General features: G+C 43.4%; 1 protein-coding gene across 2 annotated transcripts in view; it reads left to right on the top strand.

Annotated features, from left to right (window-relative positions):
- The window catches only part of XRCC5 (X-ray repair cross complementing 5), an 89,791-nt gene extending 71,378 nt beyond the window's left edge, over nt 1–18,413 (top strand). The window contains exons 17-21 of one of the 2 annotated variants that reach the window (XM_060623497.3): nt 3,555–3,664; nt 5,597–5,693; nt 7,715–7,782; nt 17,348–17,422; nt 18,187–18,413. In XM_060623497.3, coding sequence (XP_060479480.3) covers nt 3,555–3,664; nt 5,597–5,693; nt 7,715–7,782; nt 17,348–17,422; nt 18,187–18,201 — 365 coding nt within the window. In that variant the 3' untranslated portion in view covers nt 18,202–18,413. Of the gene's footprint in view, nt 1–3,554; nt 3,665–5,596; nt 5,694–7,714; nt 7,783–17,347; nt 17,423–18,186 lie in introns of those variants that run through there. The other variant, XR_013557187.2, reaches the window with a different exon arrangement.
- Nucleotides 18,414–20,394: the final 1,981 nt, after the last annotated feature.

Here is a 20,394-nt window from a genome sequence, read left to right as displayed (position 1 = left end):
TTAAACCTCAGAATCTAGAACATTTTGATTTTGAGTACTCCTTGAAATAAATGACGACCTTTGCCTAAGATGGATGGCCCTTTCAATGGCCATCCTTTATATTGGCTACTAATGAGTATTATTGAGCCTCTGACTAATTCTGGAAAGCATTTTGGTGAATTAAATTGGGGCTCTGATTTCCTGAGTATGAAGACTGACAGGCCATTCCATACCCTGTAATTGATGTAAAAGCAGAGAGGAGCACCCTGATGATCCACATTTTCCTTATGTGGTGTGGGGAGCACAGGAACTTCAAAAGCGTCATCTAGCCAAAATAGAATTATTTTTGTCAGCCATTTCTGCATTCTATTAAAAATGGTAGGAAAATGTGAAGTGCCACCAAACTTTGGAAGGGGAGTGAATCTCTTGTCCAATGATGTCCCCATCCTGTTCTCATACTCAGTATGTTAAAGCATCATCCAGCACAGCTATTTGCTGGTGTTAAATGGTTCATTATAGTCAGTGAACCACAAAATGGTCTGCATAGAAGGAAAGAACTCGTAATCATGGGCCAGATGCACAGGCCATGGAACTGATGATGCCTCGAAGGGCAAAATCTGATTCTTTGTATTCACTGGATTTATTGCAAGTTTGGATATGTTTATCTCCCTGTGTTCCTGAAGTTCCTGGAGGAAAAGGCAGAACAGTCTAACATGTAAATAAGAAAACTCAGTCCAAATAGGCCCACAAATACATTAAGAACTTCATTCTTAAATAGAAACTAGGTATTGAGACTCCTACTTCCTTTTCTTTATATCCCTTCTTTCCTGTATCGTTACTGCAAATGGATTGTTGGCTTTTGCTTTTGCTTTATTTCAGTCTCTTGAATACTTTTTTCTATAAGATGGCAACTCTGTGTATGCGTGTTCCATCTTATGTCAAGATAAAATGGGTCAAGAAGCTGTGTTTTTTGCAAAGCAGTTCAGTCCATATTTAGTTGATACATGGACTCCCGGGTTTAAGGACTCCCTAAGCTTCAGTACCTAATCCCTTGTGCTTTTTATACTCTTTTTCTTGCAGTCTTTATAGAATAAGTTTGGACATGGCAGACAGCTCTCCTCTTTAATCTCTTAGCATCTGTGACACTGTACCCTCCTGGTTTTCACTGTCTCCCTCACCACTCCTTAGCCTCCTCTGTCAGCTCCCTTTCCTCTCTCCGAGCTCTAAATGTTGCAGCGCCTTAAAGGCTTGGTCTTGAACTCTTCTCCCCTACACTTGTTACAGAGCCAAGCACTGTCCTGCCTCAGGACCCTCACATGTACTTTTGTCTTGGACCACCTACCCTCCAACCTTCCCCTAGCTGATTCTTCCTCCTTTTTCTTCCCCTCTTCCTGTCTGGACTCCATGTGTTGGACCATTTCCTTCTCTTCAGACATACCCTATGCTTTCCCACCTCTCTTCATACTTGGGCTCATTCTGTTTTCTGCTGTATCATGGCCAAATTCTGCTTTTCATTGCCCAGCAAAAAAGCCGTCTCACTTCAGGAAAGTTTCTTTTAATCAGTCACCAAAGATTTTAAAAAATTCACATCAGCTGATATATTTCCATACCAGTCATAGTCCTCTTCACATTTACCTCCTATTATTATTTTTATATAAGTGTTGTGTCCCCATTAGACTGTAGAGTCCTCAAAGGCAAGGACTTTATCTTCAATTTGATTGTGTCTTCCACAGAACACACTCTAGAGTCTTACCTATAACACTTATACAGTAAATATACATTAGGTTAAATTAAAATAATTCCTACATCAGGCAGAGAACCATTTACATCATAGCTCGCTAAGGCCCCTGTTCCTCATTTCAGAAGAAATGAGAGACATTGAGTCTCTGAGGATTACTACCTCTGGCCTATGAAGGCTCTTACTTGTGCCTAGATACGTAACTCTGAGTGAACTTTATGTCATTTTTATCAGAGCAAGCAGACTGCTGTAAATGGTATAGGGACTATCAAACACTTCTGTTACTTTGCCTTTCCAGGCTGAAAAAGGAGATAACTTGTGTTGTTTTGAGCTGCTTGTTGGTTTTCTGCTCTATTAATCAGGGCTGTATTATTTACCTTGTTCAAAAAGACCCATCCAAACATCCTTTTGCTCCTTTGAATTGTTGGGTATTAATCCACTGCTGTGGGATACATTGGTAAAGATTTCAGAAATTGCAGAGAAGTGTTTCTCTAATCCCTCAAGTTTGTTAAGTACTTTATTATAAGAGAGATCATAATCTCCTAGTTGGTGGAAGAGGTGAAATGGTTACTGGGAATATTTGTCACTTGTTGCATAATTATTGTATTAGGAAACACTTTGTCCATTTTTTTAATCCTTTCCATATGCTGTAGGTCCCTTAGGAAATACGTTGATGGCACTGAGTTTCATGTCTTTCATAGGACATTGAGCAGTGCTCTGGTCACTGTAATTCAGTTAGTGACCTCAAGACTTCATAGGCAAGCCTTCATAGGCAAGCCTTGAAAGCACGCTCTCATTAGTGTTTGTGTACATAGCCGTTCACAACTCTTAGAGTGCTCACAGTTGTGAGGCTGTGATTGTGGCAGCGTGCAGTCTCAGAGCACCTTGACCGTTCAGCATAAATTGCCAGCCCAGCCCGCCGGTGAGTGGTTTCAGGGCACGAGTGAGAGTGAGCCTTTGTGCCATCACTGTGTACCTCTTGGTTTGTTCTACGCCAGCCACCAGTCATAAGAGGCCATTTGAGTCTGCTCAGCGACTTATATCCCCTGATGACTTTGTTTCTGTTTTCCTCTGGTTTTTTTTCATATTAAAAAATGTTTGTGAGAAAGCCTCAAGTTGCAGCCTATCTGACAAACGGTAACATTGTTAACGTATTTCCTCTTTCTGTAAAATTTATGACTTGTTTGCTTGCAGTTACTGTTTATTAAGTATTCATGGCTTGTAGGGTGCTGAGCAACAGAGAGAATATTCAAGTTCGGCTAAGGGCAGAAGATAACATAGTAGGGATTTCTCATTCTAAAGGGATATTATTAAATTAAGACGAGGGCTGATCTTTTCTAATTTGACCTGCAGTTGGTAGAAGACGAGGCATCCCTGGCTCATTACTCTTCACTGTCTGGCACTGTTTGACATTTATCGTGGGTGGAATTGGGGGAGGGACTGGAAGGTCTAGGTTCTGTGAACATACCAGGAAAGACCGCTTGGAACTGCCCAAATGGCCCCTAAATTCGGGGGTGGGGGGTGATAAAAAGCAACAACAATTAAAAAAAATTTAGTGTTTGTACCATAAGAACATTTGGCTGTAATTCTAAACATTTTAGTAATTAAATTTTATTTCTTGACAGATATCATTAAGTATTACCCAGACTTTGAAATACAGACTTTCAGAATCAGCATTCTGCATCCCCTCTCCCTCATCCCATCCACCCTCTCTCGAAGAATAGCTTTTGTGCATACTGGCCATGAGGCCCTGGAGCCATAATACGTACTTACAGGCACTCTCTCTAACAAGCATTGCTCAAAATGAGGAAAATGAATTTATTGTCTTATGTTTTAGCAAGTCGCCAGCTAATAAATCAGATCGAGCAGTTTTTGGATACTAATGAAACACCGTATTTTATGAAGAGCATGGACTGCATCACAGTGTTCCGGGAAGAAGCCATTCAGGTAATGCTGTCCTCACCTGTCTTCCTCTTCCTAAACAGTTGGCCACCATCACAGGGGACACAGCGCCCCACAAGCAAGCACGGGCTTTTGGAAATAACTGTCCTCACTAAGAATAGCAGTGTTTGCCAAGAGATGCAGAAATGACTGAGTCATTTTACTCTGGCCGTCATTTCTGAGGGGGCACAAAGATGGGTGTGGTGAATGCGATGCTTAGTCCCTGAGAATTAGCTTTTTATTACGGTGAAGTCCATGCTGCATGATTCCTATTTAGGGAACCAGGGAAATTTCCACTGTAACCTCTCGTGGCCCACTCATTAAAGGACCAGTTAACTGTTTTAAAGAAACTGATGGAAAATATATATTGGTAGGATTATTGAGAAGGATTTTATGAAGACAGGAGTAGGGATCTGGAATGCCAGGAAAAATGAAAAACACTGAAAGTTAATTCACTTAGCAGCACACCCCACTTTTTGTGTGGGTTTTTTTTTTTGTTTGTTTTATTAGGAATTTTGAAAAACCATTGTAAAAGTTTTCCAAATTGTTTCTAGGCTTTTATACAGAAACTCTAGGCAAGAGTGAGCAAGTTCAAATTAGAAAGTGTATTTTTAAAATAGATGTAGTTGCAGTGTATATTAGTGCTTATATGGATGCTTATTAAATATTTGCTGAGTGAGTGAACAGATTAATTCCTGAATTGTTTAGGTACTTAACAAAGAATGATACGAAAATGAGAAAATTGTTAAAATTAGAAGATTCAGGAGTAGGTGATCCAGTGCCCTACAGATAAAAGACAAAATTAGGGCAAAGTGGAGTCCATATGAGATTAAGGATGCCCCAGGTGGAGGAGGGTCTGGTAACGTGGGAAAAGGTGATGAAAACATTGCTTTCCTGGCACTGCCCCCAGGCATGCGGAGCACCCAGTAACACTTCTGAGCACCGTTGTCACTATGCACCCTTGAAAGTACCAGGCCACTGGCTTTCTTTCTTAAGAAATAAAAGATTGTTTTTTTAAAGTCAGGGAGAGATGAAGGAGCATCCAAAGAGACTCAGAGACCTATCAGCCACTCTTAATGTAAAGACCTTTTTTAGCTGCAAAACTGCAAAACACACAGACACACTAAAAGAAAAAAGGTTTTAGGGCACCTGGGTGGCTCAGTCGGTTAAGCGTCCGACTTCGGCTCAGGTCATGATCTCGCGGTCCGTGAGTTCGAGCCCCGCGTCGGGCTCTGTGCTGACAGCTCAGAGCCTGGAGCCTGTTTCAGATTCTGTGCCTCTCTCTCTCTCTCTGACCTTCCCCCATTCATGCTTTGTCTCTCTCTGTCTCAAAAATGAACAAACGTTAATAAAAAAAAAATTAAAAAAAAAAAAAGAAAAAAGGTTTTTATAAATGGGAAGATGTGACTACTGACTGGTTATTTACTCCTAATTTTTCGGTATTTTTTTAAAAAAGAGTCCCTCTCTATATTTTAGATACTGCATACAGAAATATTTATAGATGATGTAATATGCTTGACGTTTGCTTCCAAACAACCCCTGGGTTGAAGGAGAAGGTAGGAGTACAGATGGGACAAGATTGGCTAAGTCGACAGGTGTTGAGGCTGGGTGATGGGTATATGAGCATTGATGACATCATCCTATTTTTGTTTGAATTTGTCTATATGAAAGGTCAAAAAGCAAAGTACCAGGCCACCAAAAAACCTGTGTGGCCCTACGGAGTTCTCTACCGTCCACAGATGGAAAGATTCCTGGTTCCCAGTGAACAAAGCTGAAATTTGAAATGCCATACCCCATTTCCCATTTCACCAAAGAAGAACATGACATATTTTTCTTATAAATAATGGTGGTCTCAGTATATATAGCACTTTGTCCTGGGAAGGACTTGTCTCCGTGTTGGCTCCAACCTGATGCCCCTCTACCCCCCCATGCCTCCAGGTTTCGGAAGAGCAGTGCTTTAACAATTTCCTGAAAGCCCTTCGAGAGAAAGTGGAAATTAAACAATTAAAGCATTTCTGGGACATTGTCGTTCAGGGTAAGGTGTCTTTTGTCATTTGCTCCAAACATTTATGCTGTTTTTTCTAAATATAAGTGTAAATTACATTGTCTGATGTGTTATGTGGCAACCTGATGACTTTCCATGTGGATTTGGGAAATGCTCAGTTAATAAGCATAAATAAAAAGTGATAAATAATAAGTCAACACGCAAGTCCTGTCTTCAGCTGTGTGCAGCATGGCCCATTTCTCAGATGGTACCTTGCTGTTTGTTGGAAGAAACCATGTGGGCAAACACTGCCCCCTTTCTCAGATGCTTAGACCCTTTCGTCCTGTCCATCCTGCCGGATCCACAGCACTCTCATTGACCTCACCCACAGTTTGCTCTCCTGTGGCCTTCCATTAACATGTTCTTGGGCTTTCTACTCCAGCAGACCAGCATCGTCATGCACCACAGCCGCTCCCTCACATTGGACTGGTGCAGACTAATCTCAGAAAGAAGACAGCACACACTCTTCCAGTGTTAGGCCTGATGTCTGATTTCCTTCATGCACTTTGCCCTTTTTTTTTTTTTTAACCTGACTTGATTTTCTTTCAGAACTTGATTTTCTTTTCAGGTAGTATAAGATATTACCTGTTAAAAATATCTGTTATGAAAACAATCGTGTTGAAAATTATGAAACTTTCCACTTGAAGTAGGGCCCTTGGATGAGTTTCAACCTGTGTTTCTGTGCAGATTCTGTGAAAAGGAGTTGCAGATCTATCTATCCAGCTTCAAATGGCAGCTTCTCATCAGTCAGGAACTATCTTCCTGACAGTTCATTTTTCAGCCCTTTAGCTTCTAGACTGGGGAGCAGAAACCATTAGAATAGGTGGTGAATGGGGCTTACTCAGATCACTTTGGTGTCTCTGCTGCTGACCTGCTAGATGAAAGAGATTGTTTTTGGTATTTATTGATTGCCTCCAGCATATTGTTTACTGAACAGAAACTTACAGGACATACACAGGGTACATATTTACTGAGAGCTTATCTCCTGTTGAGAGAATACACATGACCTGTGCCATTCCTAGGTACAAATGGATGTTAAATGGGCTTTTCTTTCTTTTTTATTTAAAAACAATTTTTTAATGTTTATTTATTTTTGAGAGAGAGAGAGATTGAGTCAGAGCACGAGTGGGGAGGGACAGAGAGAGGGAGACACAGAATCCAAGTCTGGCTCCAGGCTCCAGGCTCCAGGCTCTAGGCTCTGAGCTGTCTGCACAGAGCCCAATGTGGGGCTTGAACTCACGAGCCATGAGATCAGGACCTGAGCTGAAGTCAGACACTTAACTGACTGAGCCACCCAGGCGCCCCATGTATGTGCTTTTCTGAAGGTGTGTCAAGCATCAACTCTTTGAGGCAGGATAAAATCTTACGAAGAAGAGAGAACCGAAGGGTAGATTTTCTATTCTTGATTTGCTCTCACTGAGCTAAAATTGACGTACGTGCTAAGTGGCAGACATGACCATTGTGAGAACATGTTTCCTCCCGACCTTGGGCCTCTTGCCGTTCCGTCAGTAGCCAGTAACATTACTAGAAGTCAAAATGTCTGCAGATTCTCATATTGGATACCTAATGGATTTGGGCCAAAGTATAGTTATTAGGTTATTTATTTACTGAACTTACACCATGCACAACATTGAGGGGAATATAAAGGTGAATAAAACCCTGTCCCTGTCCTGGAGAAAAGTGTGGTCCGTTAGGAGAGAGAAAATATGTACAAATAGTTACACAAGGTAAGATGTGATGGGAGCCATTTCAAAGGTGTAAACAAAGCGATGTGAAAATTCTCAAGGAGAGATTTAATCAAGGAAGGCATCATAAGGCAGGCGGCATCCACAAGCAAAGTAGGAGAAAGGATAGGATGCAAGGAACAACAGTTTTGCATTTCCTACAGAGAAGTGCACCCTGTATAGTTTTAAAAATCTCCCATGCAAAGATGGGAGCGGCACGGTAGAAAGGAAGGTATGATTGGGATTGATTCTTTGCACTTGGATTTCACTCTGTGAATTACTTTTTAGATGGAATTACTCTGATCACCAAAGATGAAGCCCCCGGAAGTTCCATCACAGCTGAAGAAGCCAAAAAGGTATTGAGGAATAATACCCTGTCTGTAGATGAATTATTGTAATGCATATTTTCTGGATGTGCATTCTTCCTTGAAGATTTTAAATTTTAAGGGTAACTAAATTAGGGTCCCCATTCTTTATACAACCAATCGGCAGATTCCTCCAACTGCCCCATCTTTGTGGCTGATACTGTAAACTCGTTCAGTTTTCCATAGACTGCAGTGATGCTTCTAGAATTCACTTGGAACTGCCGCTTTATTGACTCTAGAGCTCCTAAAGTCCCTAGTGCATACCAAGCTTATTCTGGGCGTTGGTAAAGGCTCTGAAATCCAGGCCATCCAGTGATTCCCACCATGGCCACACATTAGTCACCAAGGGGACCGTTACTTAAGAAATTTGAAGGGGGCACCTGGGTGGCGTAGTTGGTTGAATGTCTGACTCTTGATTTTGGCTCAGGTTATAACCTCAGGGTCATGAAATTGAGCCCCTTGTGGGGCTCTGTGCTAAGCTTGGAGGCTGCTTAAGATTCTCTCTCTTGGGGCACCCGGGTCGCTCAGTCAGTTGAGCATCTGACTTTGGCTCAGGTCATGATCTCATGGTTCGTGAGTTTGAGCCCCATATTGGGCTTGCTGCTGTCAGCACAGAGCCTGCTTCGGATCCTCTGTCCTCTCTCTGCCCCTCCCCCACATGTGTTCTCTCTCTCTCTCTCTCTCTCTCTGTCTCTGTCTCTGTCTCTTTCTTTCAAATATAAATACTAAAAAAAAAAGATTCTTTCTCTCCCCCTCTACTGCTCACACACACTCTCTCAAAAAAAATTAAAAACTTAAAAATATTTAAAAAAAACCCAAAAACTAATGACCACGCCCCACCCCCAAAGATTCTGTTAGTCTGAAATTGAGGTCCTGGGCAGGGTTTGAGGTCTTAAAGCCCCTCAGGTGATTGTAGTACATAGACAGTAGAGAAACCCTAGTATTCCAGAGTAAGACAAAGTATTCCAAAGGTGTTTTTTAATAAAAGACCCCATGTATTGACACAAATAGACCAGGGTCTCCCTGTTTGTATCTGATTCAGCCATGAATCAGATATATTGACTGTTGAGTTTGGTAATCTTTCATTATACCTCAGATCTGTGGTGAAATTTTTTTTTAAGGTTTTTTTTCTTTTTTAATTTTTTTATTTGAGTGTGGGAGAGAGCACGAGTCGGGGAGAGGGACAGAGGGAGGGAAGGAGGGAGGAAGGGGGAGAGAGAGAGAGAGAGAGAGGGAGAGAGAGAGAGAGAGAGAGAGAGGGAGAGAGAGAGAGAGAGAGAGAGAGAATGAATTTTAAGCAGGCTCCATGCTGAGCGTGGATCCCACGGCCCTGGGATCATGACCTGAGCCAAAATCAAAAGTCAGATACTTAACTGACTGAGCCACCCAGGTGCCCCATGAAATTTTAATATATTTTAATAAAATTAAATAGGGTTTCTCACAAGTATGTGTTTCATAACATTAACTTCAGTTGCAGTACCTGACTGATCCAGCCCTGCTGGCACAACACCCAGCAGCTGTCAGTTACTGTGCCTGGCCCCTGCCATCTGCTGGGCACTGTGCTAGATAAGACAGCACCCTGCCCTTAAACCATCAGTTACAGGGTTGCAGAGGAAGATAGTAGAGATTCAAAAAACTAACAACACACGCTAAGGGAGAGCTTGATCTGGGCTAGCAGACAGGAATCTGTTAAGAGAAAGGCAGGAACAAGGCTGGAAGTTTTCATCTTATGGCTAAATTCAGGCCAAATTTTAAAAATGCCTTAAATTTTCAACTCAGTAAAGGCATTTGGCAGAAACCATAGTATTTTTGGGGGGGAAAGAAGTTAGAATCTGTTAGAAACTGTATTAAGCACTTTGCCTGGCAAAAACATTTTGTTAAAGAACATATCCGGTCCCTGCTTTCAGGAAGTAAGATCCTGAAATTTTAGAAGCATACCCTAAGATGCTGATTTTTGTCTCTAAAGGGGCTCCACAGGGTCTGTACCCTCTTCCACCACAGTCAATACTGTGACTATGTCCGTACTCAAGAGTATGTCATCTAACTGCTTGGTTTTATTTCTGTTTGTTACTTTATACACTGGCATGATATTTCCCCCTTGAACTAGAGTGTATCATTCAGTGCTCTCCAGAGAGACCAAACCAATAGAATATATATATGGGATATATGGGTGTGGGGGGGGGGGAGTGGGGGGGATTGGGGAAAGATTTATTTTGAAGAATTGGCTCATGAAATTGTGGGGACTGGCCAATCTGAAATTTGTCAGGCAGGCCAGCAGGCTAGAAATTCAGGCAGGATTTCTGTGTTACACTCTTGAGGCAGAATTCCTTCAATTGATTGGATGAGGCCTCCCAGTATTACCAAGGGTAATCTTTATTTCAAGGCAGCTGATTGTAAATGTTAATCACCTTCACAGCAACATCTAGACTAGTGTTTTGCACACCGTAGCTGGGCACCGTGGCCTAGCCAGTTGACACAAAAAGTTAGCCATCACTTAGCATGAAGGCTTATCAATCAGCTTTTGCTAAACAAGTAAATTAAATCAAGACAAATCATTGCATTAAAAAAAAAAAAAAATCTGTCATCCAGGTGAGAGTTGAGTACGTATTACTGTTAGTGAAGAAAGCAGAGAAGCACAGATCTGAAAAGGGAGTGTTTCCCTCCCCGCAGTGCATCTTAAGCAAAGGTGTCATGGCTAAGTGAGTCCAGAATAGTAGGGAGGAAAGAAGTCTAAGAAGGAATGGTGTGCTTCTTGCAAGTTGTCTGAGGCTTGTTCTGTGCTGCAAATGCAGTATCTTCTTTGGAACTTAAAGGCACAGAGCCTAACCTTGGGGAATCTCAATGTCTGATCATTAAGGTGCAGAGAGGAATTTCAGTTAATGACTAGGTGTGGGGCTCTGTCTATCCTTAACATGGTTCCAGTGTCAGCAGAGCTGATTACAGTTGGTTGTGAGTTAAGACAACTCTGAAAACTTCCCATCTTTTTGTTCCCAAAACATTCATTTTGTTTATCAGGGGGAAAACTTAATCCTTGTATTAAAAAAAAATTTTTTTTACGTTTTTTTATTTATTTTTTGAGAAGAGAGAGAGAATCCCAAGCAGGCTCTGCACAGCCAGTGCGGAGCCGGATGTAGGGCTCGAACTCACGAACCGGTGAGATCATGACCTGAGCAGAAACCAAGAGCCAGCCGTCTAACTGACCGAGCCCCCCAGGTGCTCCTGTGTTAAAGATGTTGTTAAATGGCACTTGTTGACTGTGGGAGAGACATGTGGGAGAGAGAATGCACATACAGAGGACACTGGGGAGAATCACTGAGGAAGGGCCTGGCTCAGGGAAACTGGCTTTTTGTGGTTTCCAAGACCTACTGCAGCAGGGCAGGGAGGGGGAGCCTCTTCTGACTATGCACTGCAGGATTTATGTTGCCTACAGAGGGAGTATTAAGTTGGGACACTTCCCAAATAATCAGTTAAGGAAACTGGACTGTAAGAGGTTGAAGGGCAGTCCTCACAGTCCATTTCAAGTCTGCCAAGTTACTTCCATAAGTCACTTAAAGTTAGAAAGCTGTCAAATTATTATTAAATGTTGATGATTTGCATGGGATGTCTGTTTGAAATGAAAATTAAATCCTAACTTTACACTTGCATGTCTTAAGGAGAGCCATTTCCCTCTGGTATATTCTCGAAAAGTGTAGATTTTAAGACTCTTTGAGCAATCTAGGTAAGTCAGTCCTGCTCCAGAAATAGAAAGTTCTTCCATGTAAGTTTAGATAGTCACTCTCTTTTAAATTCACTCATAGCTCTCATTTCATTTTGAAGCCTAGACTATAAACATGATGCCTCTTTCCCCCCAACATTTGCTTTTATTGTCACTATAATTTGCCAGTTCTTTCACTTAACTTTTTCTGTTTCCTTTTGTTACTGTCAGACATACAGTCTCATTTGATGTTTGGTAGAGCCTTCAGATAGCTCTCATGTCCACCCCTCAAGGCGTGGCTCTGTGGGGAGTGGCGTGCAGCTTACGCCCGGCACGTTCCAGGAGCATTGGGAGGTTGTTTGCCCTGGGACCACCAGTAGTAACACACTTGGACTTGTGGAAGGTTAGGATAGGCTGACTCTTCATTTGAAGTTTGTCTTCTTTATCAAAGACTTCCTTTTTTTTTTTTTTTTTTTTTTTTTTTTTAAATAAGTTTCTTCTTGCTAACCTATGTTAGAGTTAGAACAGTGGTTCTCAACCAGGAATGATTTTGCTCCCCAGGAGACATTTGGTATTGTCTAGAGTCATTTTGGTGGTTACAATGGTGGGTATGGGTGCTACTGACTCCTAGTGAGCAGAGGCCAGGGATGCTGGGAAACATCCTGTGGTTCACAGGACAGCCCTCTAACATAAAATAATTATCTGAGGGCTCCTGGGTGGCTCAGTCGGTTGAGCAGCCGAGTCTTGATTTCAGTTCAAGTCGTGATCCCAAGGTCATGGGATTAAGCCCTGCCTGCATCAGGCTCCATACTGAGTGTGGAGGCCGCTTAGGATTCTCCTTCTCTCCCTCTGCCCTTCTCCCCTGTGCTCGCTCTCGCTCTCTCTCTCTCTCTCTCTCTCTCTCTCTCAAATAAAAAATTTAAAAAAAAAAAGAATTCTCTGGCCCAAAATGTTGAATAATGATGTCGGGAAGCCCTGGGTTAGAAGAATTAAAACAAGCCAGATCCTTAACTAAGGCAGAGGAAGTTGGCTTACGTTGTGTATAATTTCATTCAGCTGGAAAGAATTCTAATGATCTTCTAATGGAGTTTTTATTTTTGAAACGTAACACTTACAGGGAAACCTGATACATAAAACAGAGAAGGGTGGTGCCTCTCAGTTGGTGGACAATGAGTGTGGCAGTTTGGGATTACCCATGCACGGGGGACTCAGAAGAACACGCAGGACCTCAAGGAACAGAACCTGAAAAATACTGATCCAGTCTAACCTCCTTATTTCATAGATGAAGAAACATAGGGCCCCAAGAAGTAAAATAACATGGCTGAGATCTCTTCGTAGGTCCCTGGCCAAGAGTCTAGTTCTAGGACTGGCCCCCAGTCCTTCATTCTTTTTACTCCATACTAGGAGCACGGATGGGAAAGAGGATTTCTCCCCATGGCTTTGCTGTATTATTTTTCACGGATACCAGGGGGCTGAGAGCTATGTCTAAATAATCATTTGATGGGAACTCTGTGGGGGGATAATCATCTTTTTAGTACTTGTTTTCCTTGTAGCCGCCTAATCTAGCCTTCTCTTTTGTTGTTGACATTTACTGATTTTCCACTTTAGCATCATAGATGATAGGAGTTTAGCAATCTGGTCATTTTACAAACTCCATCTAGAGAGGTGACATTGACTTGCTTAGTGTCTCCTAGCAAGTTCATGGCTAGCAGAACTGAGTAGAATCTAGAGGCCCGGAAACCATTATGGTCATCTTCCCACCACACCATGGCGCCACCGCTCCATGCCTCCAGCCACATCTACGTACAGGAAAGATGCTCGTGTCCCCCCTTGCAAGAGTACACCCAGTTTTCTGTGTGAGTTTGTGAGAGATCTCCAAACTTGTGAAGGATTATAAGATAAAATATGTGAATCATTTCTTGAGAACAGTTTTCTTTAACTGCTGTCCCCTGTTGGCCCCATGACAATTTTTCCTTTGCTCTTTTCCACTTTTCTTTTCTGCCTTAAGTCTCTGGTGTAGTTGTTTCGTATGCTAATTCAAAGAAAAGCAGTAAGGAAAATACTACAGTTTTATCTTATATTTGTTTAGAGCTTGATACTTTTAGTATAAAGTTTTAAAATTTTTATTGAAGTGGAACATACATATAGTAAGTGCACAAAGCTTAAATATGCAACCTGATGAATTCTTACATATTCACATATATGGGTACCCACCACTCAGATCAAAATATAGAACATTTACATTACCCCCGAAGCCTCTTTGTACCCTTCGCATTCAGAAACCCCTGGTCCCCGGGGTAACCACTATTCTGACACCTGTCCCTTGAGCATAGCTTTGCCTGTCCTTAACCTTTATGATTCATCCATGATGTTAGAGTGATTCATCCTTTGTTATAGCTATGCTCCCTTTTACGGTTATACCATCATTTATTTATCCATTCCCCTCATGGTGGGCATTTGATTGTTTCCAGACTTTGGCACTTATGAATAAAAATGCTATGGCTCTTGTACATACACGTCATTTGGTGGACATATATCAGGTACACTCCTAGGAGTTGAACATAAAAGCGACATATGACGAGGTAGGTTTGCATACTTTTTTCCATCTGAGGCCCACCACAACCCATGAGATAGAGCGAGCACTAGTATTCCCTTTTGGTTTTGGGGGGAAATGAATTATAGAAAGGTCAAGCGGCTTGCCCATGAGGCTGAGGTTAGCTAGGGTTACGGTTATGTTCTCCCACAGAGGGTTGCCAGATTTCTCTGCTGTGCAATATGGCCTTTGTAGCACGATGTAAGATACACAGGGTATAAACTCACATGTATGTCCTTTTAGGCAAAATACATGCAAACAGACTTGTTCTTCCTGATGCTTTTATACATCTGGATTATGGGTGGACTGGATAGTATTGGAGTCAGCCCGCTGGAAGCCCTGTGAGTTTAATTCAGGACTGGTCAGGGTCTGAGCACAAGCTGATGATTAGTTGTTAGTCTTATGGAGGGGTTAGACTGGTTGTTTCCATACAGACGTTACTGACTCCATTTCCCTGCTGTGGCCAGGATTGTATTTCGGTGTGCTTGCAAAGCAACAGTTTGTCCATTTCACAAAGCTCTTCAAGTAAGGACACTCTTTCTTGGTAACCCCAAGTGAATCCTGGTGGTTTGAGGAAGGAGGAGTGTGTCACACAAGTATCCTTTCTATTTATTCTCAACCTGGCAGCATTGCAGAGGGAAAGAACACGCGAGAAGATGAGAGTTGGCTCCTGCCCCTTCCTGCTGCGTTCAGAGAATCTGTTGCTTTTATTGAGAAAGCAGGCCAGTCATCGAGTTCTCTGCTATATCTCCAGCTTCCCGTCACACTGCACAGCCTGCAAATTACTTGCAGTTAAAAACTCTGATGAAGAGGAGTGATATGTGTAAGGGATCAGCCTTGCCTGGGGCTCTGGGGAGATAATGGATGGCAGCCCGGCTTTTAGCCATCATTCGCTTGCGCAGAAGTATGAAGCAGATCTGTCAGGAGAATCACTTGCAGGTGCTTAGCACGTGATGGAAATGAGAGTTTGCTTGCTGGTTCTCCTCTCTTCCTAGGAGGTCGGCCTGGTCTCAGCGATGGGCCGTTTGTGTTTAATTGTATGTACTGCAGTCGTACTGTGCAGACAGCCCTGCCTTCATCTATCTGGTAATTGCACCGTGAAAAGGGGGTGTGCAGGTGAGGAGGGATGGAGTTTGGAGCTCTTAGAGGCTATGTGCCAGAAAATGTTAGGGGTTTTCTAGACTGGCAAATACCTACCGCATATCCGGTCCCTCAGGGTGATGAAGGGTATGGTGGACTGTGGAACTGCTGGGCCCTGGGAGCGTGTCTGTGTCTGGCAGGTGCTGCTGATGTGTGGCCCCCCCAGAGGTTTCTGGAAAAACACAGCTCTGCTCTTAACCCTCTTCACCCAAACTGGGCAAGTCTTTTAGCCATGCATTCCTAATGTAAGAACTATCATGCAGCTAAGTGGTAATGCATAGGAGAGGCAAGGAACAAAGTAAAAACCATTTTTAATGATGGTAATTAGAATCATAATCTAAGGTATCTAGGATATCCTAGACCTCTTAGAATCTAGGATAGAGCAGAGTTTAATCTTTAGACATACACCATATGCAGATACACGTGTGGTGGTCATTTATCTGTACTTGGCCCTCAGGTATCTTAATAATCAACTAGAATAAATAAAAAAGAATTAATGGTACAGAAGCTGCATTATAGTTCTACTTCAGACTGTATCCCCCTTTGCTAGCATTTCCCATCTCTTATACCATTGATGCCCAGCACTGAACATGGTCCAGTTTCAGGTCAACAAAGGGCCATGGAAGGATCCACGAGTATCCTGAGAAGGAATAAATTCCTGAGTCTCTCAGTCAAAACTGAAGTTAATGAGTGGTGAGTGGTTTTGACTGAGGAAAAAAAGTCCAGGACAGAGGCTGAGTCAAAAGCAAACTGTCATGGCCATGGCGCCAGTTCTGCAGATACAGTGTCCACCGATGCTGTGTTATGACCCGTGTGTGTGAGTTTCTGCACTCGAGGGATGGCAGGACGTGCAGCACTGGCTTCCTGACACTTGCCGCACATAGCCTAATAATTCAGGGTGACTTTGGCCTTGTGCTCCATGCACACTGGCCCTGAGGAGTGCAGGCGGGAGAGGGAGGCCCCACCTTTAAAAACGCTCCTCTGGGTTTGGCTCTGCGGCCATTTCAGGGACTTAGGGTACCAGGAGATGGAGCACCCTCTGGGGTTAGATAAGTGGATGACAAACCCCAGCTCTCAGACCCAGTTACTGCCTGCCTGGAAGAGAGGAGACCCCACTGCTCTCTCCTAGAGGGATGGGGAGAGAGCAGGAGTGTTCAGATGATTTTCAAGGGCACCCAGCACTTTTTTAAAATCTGAATTTCATCCCTAGATCCTTGCAGACTTCGATTCAGGGCACTTGCTTTTCTGTGCATCTGCCTTTCAGAAGCTCCAGGTCTAGAATACTAATGCTGAACAGAAGCATGCATTAGAAGTTTTCTCCTCCACCTTTGTTTTTCAGACGTTTTCTAACCAATTGAAGGATTTCCAGGAAAGGAATTGCACAGCCTCTCAAGCTCACCCATTTTTGTGTTTCACATCATTTACAGGAAGTCCTTCCTTTTGTCCTCCATAGAGTTGAGGAATGAGATTCTAACTGTTGAGTTCACACACTGGATTCTTATGCTCCTTTCAAAAGAGACCAAAACGTAATCGTTCCAGGAGTTTAGTTCTTTTCCTTATTTTAGAGAGAGACAGAGGGACAGCACGAACAGGGGAGAGGGGCAGAGAGAGAGAGTGAGAGAGAGAGAGAGAGGGACAGAGAGAATCTTAAGCAGGCTCCAAGCTCAGCTCATAGCTTGATCCCATGACCCTGGGATCATGACCTGAGCTGAAATCAAGAGTTGGACACTTAACCAACTGGCCCGAGGAGCCCCAGGTTTGGTTCTTTTCTTACCTCTAATGAGCACAAAAGTCCCCTGGGGAAGCAGAAATGGAAATGTCCGCAATGCCTGACACGGGGCCCTCCGGTGGGGTCACTGCCTTGGCAAACCATGTCGTTTTCTCCCTCTTCACAAGAACTTTCTCTTGGTGACTAATTAACATGAGCTATTCAACTTAAAAATTGGTGCTCTTGTCCAGGGCCAAATGAAGGAGTATGCATCAAGATGATGCTGCTTTGAGGCCACTGCAGTGAGACTTTGCTAAGCAAGCCTTCTTAGGTCTGCCTGTGACACCGCCAGCAGACTGTCCCCTCCATCCAAAGAGGCAAAAATGTCATTTTGGTGTCATGCCTGGCTTTGTATTCACAGTTTCTGGCCCCTAGAGAAAATCCAAATGAAGACGCAGCAGCCATATTTGCAGAAGGTGGTGACGTGGATGATTTAGTAAGTGCTTTTCATCTCTTCCAGGTGTTCTCCAGATGGACTGGTCTGAATGTAAATACAGCCACAGTGCTACCTATCATAGGCCTGTTTCTTAATTTGAGTTTTAATTGCTGACACACCAGAAGCTCCCTACACTATTATTTATTGCCGTTATAAATTTAATCAGACAGGTAATTTCATAAGGAAATTCCTGTGCTCTCTGGTTTCACTTATATTGTTCATTCAGTTTAATCCTTTCTCGTGAAGGACTGAAAAAGAGCTGGTGAGGCCATTCCTTTAGTAGCAAAATGTCATAATTTACTGAAATTGCTCTCAACCAAAATAAGCAATACATCATGCAATTTGTGTGGGTTGACAAATAAAAACAGCCTTTTAAAAGCCTAATTCTTGAATATTGTCAATTAACTTAATGTAAACAAAATCAGCTGAGAGGCATTTGGGGGATTTCTGGACCTCCTCACACCTTGTCTGGTTGCCTGGGAGGCTGTGTAAGTCTTGCCTTTGTATCCATCCTTCATGTGGGGAAACTTCCCACCTTTTAGCCTCACACGACAGCTAATTCCAGTACAAACTTTCAGTCTGTTTGTGGAGAAGTCTTCAGTGTTGTGACCACTTACTGGGTTTTTAACTCCTGAAACAGCACTGAGTTAGTACATGTATGCCACCAGTGAAGAGAGCCATTGTCGTTAAACTCCTTCTCACCAGGGAAGCAGCGGTCCGTGGTTGGCCTGGCTCCTTTCTAAAAGTGTTCTTCTCATTCACAGCTGGACTTGATATAGGTCGTGGCCGTGTGGGGAATCTGCGAGAATTGTCACCGCTCTCACGCTGGGAGTTCTGTCCAGAGGAGGCCATTCAAGGGAACTGGAAGCTCTGGGGATGGTCTCTGTAGGTTCTGCGGAAGAGAATCTCCTAATTCTCTGGAATGAGTAGATACAACTATAAGGGGTCATTTAGAGCCTATACATGTTTATAAAGAATCGTTGCTTTCTGATCAGTGTATTATTTCTTTTGTGGTCTTTATGATCTCGGTATATTTATGCATGTGCTTTGAAGTTTTTGGAAAACCGATTTCTTCCTGACCTGGTATACTGGTAAGAATCACAGGCCTCGTGGAGCTTCACCTCGTGTCATTGGTGACCTTCTGAGTCCTGTCCTGGAGGTACAGCCCACTGTCCGACCCCCCAACAGCTTATGCTGGTCATAGAGTGGCGGTAGTTCCTTACCGCCAAAAAAGGTGGGTTTGGGAACTCGTGGCTAAGAGCTGACTCTTTGTGTTTTTATTTAAGCCTTTCATCCCCACATTACGTCAGCTGTATGTGTAGGTGGTTTTCCTTGAGTAGGGTGGGAGGGGGGCACAGCTTCCCTGCTCACGAAGCTACGGTGGTGATCTCATGAAGAAATGCTCTTCTGGTCCAGCCTCTGACAGATCCGCCAACCCTGAAACAAAACAACGGGGAAATTCACCCCCTGTAATTAGGATTTTATCGTTTTATTACTGCCCACCTACAGGTCTCACAGAGACAAAGTGTTCAAACACTTCCTTAATTTCCCATTCTTTTCCAGAGTCTCCTTTCCTCTCTCTCTGGGTGACGTTTCCTTTCCCTAAACGAGAAAAGAGCAAAACCCTTACTTTTCCAGACCTCATTCCTTTCCTGAGTTCTAACTCCTCCTCCCTTGGTGTCACAAACCTTGTGACGCCCAGTCTCCCCATACCCTCAGCACTCCGTAAACGGTCAGTGTTTTCATTTCATTCTGCAAAGGTGGTATTGAAGGCATAAATGACTCGCCCCTCCCGTGGCTTGCCACTCACTGTGAATTATCTGCAAAAGAATTTTTCAGTGCCAAGCGGGGAATTAGAGACCCTCTGTGCATTGCTTGAAGACGGATCTCCCAGCCAGCTGAGGTGAGAGAGTAGTGGTTTCCTCTAGGCCTCTGGGCCATCCCCTCAGTACTCTGCACACCTTAGTTAATCTTGACATCCAGGAACCCATTTGAAGCAAGCCCAGTGAAGGATGCCGTCTGTACCTTCCTGTCTAGTTGGATGGTTGCAGCCCGGGGCACGTCTGTGACTTGGACATAACTGAGACGTGTCATATCCAGAGGGGAAGCTTTGTACTCTCAATTCTACCTTATTCTCATCAGACCCTCCTGGCGGTATGAATCAGTTCAGGTGTCGGGCCTGATAAGAATCCCTCATCTTTGGCAGTTTGGGGAGTTCCTCTTGGAGATAGTCCTTCTGTCAAACCAGGAGAAGTTCGGATCAAGTTAGTCCTTTAGATCTGCTGGTACTTTCTGATCTGTGTTGTACATGGTGGGATTATTTGTGCTTAACCTCACTTTTACCTAAATTGTCTGAATATGTGAAGAAAGAAAGAAATTAATGTAACAGGCTAGGGAGGGAAAGGACTAAATTAGTCATGCGGTTACTAAATCCACCTCCTGTGGGCACAGAATACATGCTGTGTAGCCTTGGTCAGAACATACTCTTTTGAGTGAGGGCACGCATGATGTTTTGGATGAACACACCAAGATCCCATTTCCCTGAAATGAGTTTTGCAGGTCTGTAGAACCCCCAGGTTTTCCACCAGCTGTGGCCTGGAAGAGCAGCAAGCAGCGCATCATGGTCTGCCAGCCGGGGCTATAAGCCTCAGATGCCTAACGGTCCCGCGAATGATAGGCTTGTATGCGAATCGGCGGTCAGGGACTATCATTCTTGTCACCTTTGATCTTCAGTATCACTAACATTTGTTGACTTCTAGAGGGAGGAGTTAAGGTGGCCGGAAAGTAGGGGGACCAGGATTTCCCTTGTCCCTCAAACACAGCTGTATCAAGGTCAGATCCCTTGGAACACCCAGGAAATCAAGCTGCAGAGTGGTGGAAGGATCTCCACAGGTGGAGGGAGACAGCCTTGTTGACTTGCAGAGGAAGTAGAGGTAAAGGTGGGGGGGCTCCCCTTCACCCCTCAGTCACAA

The sequence above is a fragment of the Panthera onca genome, chromosome C1, assembly GCF_046562875.1.
Source record: "Panthera onca isolate mPanOnc1 chromosome C1, mPanOnc1 haplotype 2, whole genome shotgun sequence".
Taxonomy (NCBI): Eukaryota; Metazoa; Chordata; class Mammalia; order Carnivora; family Felidae; genus Panthera; species Panthera onca.
Note: the sequence above shows the minus strand (reverse complement) of the source record. Positions and strands in the feature narration are given on the sequence as shown.